The following is a 6,000-nucleotide window of genomic DNA, read 5'->3' on the forward strand; positions in this document are numbered from 1 at the left end:
TGCTTCACTCTTAGTACAGATCTGAGGCCTGACAAATAGAGATTAGATTTTAGTGTCATTACAAAGTAGTTTTAGGTTTAAAAATTTGCAAATTGATACATACATACATACACACACACACACACACACACACACATTTATTCATTCAATCATTTTGATGGGTAGTGCCTTCTGGTTCCCTTAACTTATGCTTTTAAAGGGTCACAAACACAAGTGGCACAGAAACTTGCTTTAAACTTGAATGAACACAGAGTTTTTAAAGGCAACTCATACTTTTTCTGGATTTTGCAGGATTTATCTTTTAAGAAATATAAAAAAGTCTATTGTCCTCTCAAGGTACATTTTTTCCCATTAATGTTATTTAAGGCTGTGATATGAGATATTTATCATTTTTGGAGGTTTCTATTGGGATGCATTTTTAATTTTCTGCAGATTGAGATAATTTTGTTAGCTGAGTAACCCGTCACATTATATGTTTAATGTTCTTCATGTGTAAATATATGCAAAAGTCAGAAAAGTATCTTATTGTGTGGCTAACGACTCCAGAGAGCTGCAAGTGCTGTAAAATTACTGAAATGTACACTAATTCTACATAGCAAAGAAATCTTAAATTTCATGTGTAAATTAAACAGACTTTTTGTTTTAGGCAATTATTAACTTTTGCCAACACAGTCAAAAATGATTTTTCTTTTTGCAAATACAGACTAACACGGCTGTTACTCTGAAACCTGGCTCAAAAGGAAATTTCAAGGCTGGGGATGGGGATGACAAGGAAATAATTAAACAAGAACATTTACAAAAAGCAAGAGAAAAATAGAAGCTGTACAAGGAAAAGTGAGCAGAAGAATTTAAGACAGTTTATATGAAGTCAACAAAGCAAACAAACTTTACTGTACTGTATGGCTATCATCAACAGACAAATTTCACAACTTTTGCTGAATCAGACTGAAAACACCATAACCAACTCAGATGTAGTTTATTAGTCTCATCATGCTCAAATATAAAATCATCACTATGAACTAAATATTAAAATACCAAAAGTTCTATGCTATAGATAAAACTAACAAACAAGATCTCATCATACATGTCTAACCACTGTTGACAATATACCAAGAATGTACAATTACTTCTGTCACAAATTTACTGTTTGACTTCCAGAAATATGTGATGATAGTAGCAACATCTTGCTTTAAATACCTCTCTATACCTTCCAAATGGATAGCTCAAAAGAATCAGGCATTGAGTATTAGATGTTCTATGACATGGATAGTAGCCTATTCACCCACCGAAAAGAAACAGTTATGTTCCCAGTAAAATCAATCATTTTTAGAAAGCAGAAGGAGTTTAATGTTTTGTATGTATAAAGACCTGGAACAATTCTAGCCTAACCCTGTAGTATGATGGGAAAGAGCAATAACTAATTGTACTTTGCCCACCAGTTTCCTGAGAACAGCCAATATAGAAGAGCTGATAGATAATAGCCAACATGTGAAATATCAAACCAAATACAATGGATTATTCTAATTTCTGGCACAGCCATGAGGACCGCCATTACCAAATAAGTAGGAAATTCCCATCTCAAAATAAAAACTGCTAGAAAGTCAAACATCTCATTTAGTACCATGCAACCATGGAGGCAATATAGGTTGCTGAGAAATTGAGCTCCAAATACTTTAAGGCATTTACTTTTCAGAGAATGAAAAATCTACTCACCCCTTCCAAATATAAAATTTCCCCAACCTAGTGCAAAAAAAAAAAAAAAATTAAAAAAAAAAAGGTTTCTGGTCCTTATGAATGCAAAAATAGTCTTTCAAACAGGAACCAAGTATTATCTGATGCAGTGCCATCTTCCTCCTCTATAGACAATACTCCAGTGTCCCCATTGCTTCTAATAAGTTTCTCAAGTTTCAGAAGACTGTAATTAACTGAAGTCTGGTCAGTTTTTGCTGCTGTGTTCAGAACCATGGTCAGTTTCATTATACTGTTGCTCTTGAAAACTAGAAGGTGCAGCAGCAGAAGGTACTGAAGCTAGTCACTGGACAGGAGGATCCTGAGACTTGGGAAGGAACAGAATATGGAGACAAGCAGTGGGGTCTGGAAAGGGAAGAGGAACAGCAAGGGCATGTTCCTTCTCCCTTTCTGCAGCCAGAGAGTTTGGGGGTGGGGGGGACTTGGGGAGCAGAGGAAATTGGGGGTCTCCAAGTTGAGACACTTGACACCTACTAGCTAGCAGCTCTTACAAAAGATGAAGTTGCAAAGCAAGGCCCAGGAACAGTAATAGGTTCTTACCTAATCATTGTACCTGAATAAGTGGCACCAGCCTATCAATCAATCTTGGGCCAGAACATTTAGTCCTCTAGCTTCTAGTGACTGGTAAAATCATCAAGCCTTATCTGCAAGGTGAGAAGATGTGTGTGCAGTGGGAGAGTAAATGGAGTAGAGACAGACTGGAGAAAGATTACATAGTGTAAGAGGCAAAAACACTATACCAAAAAAGAAAGGGTAGACAGTGAAGACAGCCCAGGAAAAGATGCACCATGAGAGGATATAAAAAAAGAGAGAAAGTGAGTGAAACCATGAAGGGAAAAAAAATCTAAAGCAACACATGTTGTAAGTTTCTTTATTTCTTTTTTAAATTGTCTTGAATATAAAATTGATTGACATTATAATATAATCCAATTAACTGCTTGCAGTTATTTTATTCCTTTAAATTACAAGGAGAGTGGGGGAGGAAAAAATACTTTTCACCCTGACTGGGAGATCTTGTGTAAATTTTTTGAGGACTGATGCCATTTCTTTTGATTTATGTCATTTGCTTTCATAGTCCAAGCTGTATGAAATGTAGAGTTAGCAGATTAGTCAATTCAAGTTTTATTCAAAGTCAAATTTCACATGCTAACACAGTGGTATAATTTTGGAGTTGTCAGCGTTGCAGGAGAATGTTTAAAACTAAACATATCTGTTTTCATTGTGGGGTTTTTAATTCATTTCAAAGTGACAATATAGTATATCAGATCACTGACAGATCAGAAACTGACATGGTGGAACAAATAAAAGTGTTATTTAACTTACTTTAAACTGTTTCATTCAGTTTCACAAAATTTGCCAATGAATATTTCAACAGAAAAATAAAGCCATACTGTACATTATGCTAGTGAAAAAAAAAAAATCACCACTCTCAGGCACAAATTTATCCACAACATTGATTCAAAATAACTACTGATTCTTCAGTACATACTGACTGTCCCAAACTAAATGAGGTAAAATTTTCAGTGATGCACAATGATTTAGCTGAAATGTCTCCTTAAAATTAAACTGAAGTCATATAGCTAAATCACTCTATAATTTACTGAAAACATGTATACAAATATATTGCCTCAGATCTATCCCGATGAAAGCAATCCTTTACCACTACAAAACTGCGAAGAGACCCATAATTAATGGCATATGAAATCATATTTTATTTTAAATTCTAATTCACTATACAACGTTATAAAGATCTTGTTTACAACTCTCAACAAAGAGATCACTCCTACCTGAAGAGTCAGCATCTTGGATGAAATATAGTGTAAATATACATACCCAAAATACTTCCTAGAAGTTGCTCATTCTGCACAGCCTATCATTTACTTAATGATTTTGTTTAGTTTTGCCCTTTGAGTTACTGCCTTCTGTGACAAGTATACATTTTATATTATTAAAATTTACAAATTGCTGTTGCATGCAATCTCTAAAATCCAGTAATAACTTTACCTTTACTGAAATACATATTGGACAAAAAAAATTTCAAGTTGTTTAATCTGCAACAAAAATGTAACACATTTCCACGGATTAAAGATATTCGATATGTAAAAATTCAAGCATAATCAAGAATATTAGCAACAACTTAAATAACCAAGTACCACCAATTTCTAAGATTAAGTAACCAAATGGTCTCTGAAGTGCAGGTGGTTTTTTGTGAGTTTTTTCTTATTTCTTTAAAATTAAAAGCAGCATAGGAGAAGAGAGACTTCCAGGAATTAAATACATAGGGGACAGGGGAAAAAAAAAAAAGCAGACTACAAAGTCTGAAGTTCAAGATTTGGTAGAAAACCATTAATTTCTAAATAATGACTCCTTCATTTATCAAATATTGTTCAACATTCAGATGCAGTCAAACAAAAATAATTCACTGTACAGTTTAGATGTCATTAGAAGCGTATATTGAAATTTAATCACCTCTAAAGATGTTTACTGACAGAATATACTATTACAGGATGGTGTGACAAAGATAACCAATGACCACAATGCTGAACTGTGAGATCTGATGTAAACTACAATGTTATCATACTAAATTCTTTAAACTCTAAAAATTCAATAGCTTCATCACCCACAGTATTCTAGCTAACCTGACAACTAAAAAGATTTTGTATGAATACTGAACGAGAAGATTACTTCTGGAAACTGAGTTAACATGAAAATCAGTTCTCAGCAGCCTCTAGAAGACTTGAAAAGCATCGCACAATTCAGCTTGACTGGTACTCCCTATTTAAGGCTGTGACAACAGCAGATGTCGTATGTTAGGAGTGGGGGGAGGGATTTTTCACGGCCTACCTTGCACCGTGCCCAAGTAAAGATGTTGGTGTCTCACTTTCAAAAGCACCAAGTTCATAAAGTTTTGTTTTTAAAGCACACCGCACATCTTTCCTGTGAAATAACTGATTTGTCTGGGGGCAGCAGTTTGCTCACTTCTAAGAGGAAAAAAACAGAGCACAAAAGTTAATGTGCTATATATAGAGCTCTATATAATTTCTCAAGACTTCAATAGGAGTACTGCCTGAATAAGAACAAGGTTCTGTTTCTGACAGCCAAAGCACAACTTGTATTAAGACTTTGTGCTTTATCTTTTTTTCTCTTTTAATCCAAGATACAAAATCATACCAAGAAGTAGAGAACTGGGTACTTTAGGTCCTATATTAAAGCCGGGACAGAGAGAGCAAGAAATAAAGTTAGAGAAGAAGTGCCCTGTCTCCTGAAGCGCTGCAGGAAGTTATAACACGTATTTGTGAATAATAAATGTGAGCTTCCAACCAGGAAAAGGAACTAATTGGGGGAGAGGGGGTCACTGATGTAAAAGGAGTCAGTCGTGAGCACGCAGCTCTGACAGACCCACAGCGGGATGCTAAAGGTTGCAGAGAAACTCGGATCCGAGCACCCCGCCCCTCTGCCTGCAGGTGACGAGCGACACCCCGGACAGCAGCGGGGCTATCCCCGAGCCCCGCTGCTCTATCCCCTTCCGAGCCGCCAGGGCCCGAGGGGAGGGGAGGGGAGGGGGCGCAGGGGCCCGGAGCGCGCTACCTGCGGCTGCTGCGGCGCCCGCCCCCCTGGGCTCCGCGGCTGCGTTTGCTCCTCGACGATTTTCTGCCTCAGTTTCTTGAACATGGCGGCGGCCCCCCGGGGAGGAGGGGGCGGCCAGGGGAACGCGGGGAGCCGCCCCCGCTGCCGGTCCCCGCTCTGGCTCCGGGACGGGGCGTCACTCTCCCTCCTTCCCGCGCCCCGTCCCCTCTCCCGAGGGCTCAGGGGGGTGGTGGTGCGGGGGGGGGTTGGGAGACGAGCTCCTCCCGCGAGCGCTGGTGACTCCGCTCCCCGGATCAGCCGCCGCCGCTTCACCTCCGCTCCTTCCGGGATCCCCCCTCCCCAGCAGGTGAACAGAAGAGCCGCTGCGCGTGCGCGGCCAACGTGGAGCTGAGAGGACGGGACGCTACGGCGAGTAGCGAGGGACAAACCGCCTGGGGGCATTCCCCGTGCCCGCGACCTGCTCGTGCCGTTCCCAAAGGGGCGGGCGCGCTGCGTCCAGCAATGACCCGGGGAAGGGCAGAGGGAGCCGCTCCGCAGCTCAGTCCCCACTTCCCTCTGCCCTGAGAAATGCCCTTTTGGGAACGGTTCTACCTGAGCCCCTTGGAGAAGAGAATCTGGACTAGATGCGATTTAAGCGGCTTTTTTTTTTTTTTTTGCACCTTC

The 6,000-nt window shown here is 39.8% G+C and overlaps 1 protein-coding gene across 4 annotated transcripts in view; it reads right to left on the minus strand.

Annotated features, from left to right (window-relative positions):
• Positions 1-5,778, minus strand: part of GOLGA4 (golgin A4) — a 103,573-nt gene extending 97,795 nt beyond the window's left edge. For all 4 annotated transcript variants that reach the window (XR_013345283.1, XM_077811065.1, XM_077811064.1 and 1 more), the window contains exon 1: positions 5,338-5,778. Coding sequence is in view for 3 of the 4 variants with exons in the window: in XM_077811065.1 (XP_077667191.1) it covers positions 5,338-5,778 (441 nt within the window). In the remaining variant the exon portion in view is untranslated. The remainder of the gene's footprint in view (positions 1-5,337) is intronic.
• Positions 5,779-6,000: the final 222 nt, after the last annotated feature.

The sequence above is a fragment of the Eretmochelys imbricata genome, chromosome 2 (assembly GCF_965152235.1).
Source record: "Eretmochelys imbricata isolate rEreImb1 chromosome 2, rEreImb1.hap1, whole genome shotgun sequence".
Taxonomy (NCBI): domain Eukaryota; kingdom Metazoa; phylum Chordata; order Testudines; family Cheloniidae; genus Eretmochelys; species Eretmochelys imbricata.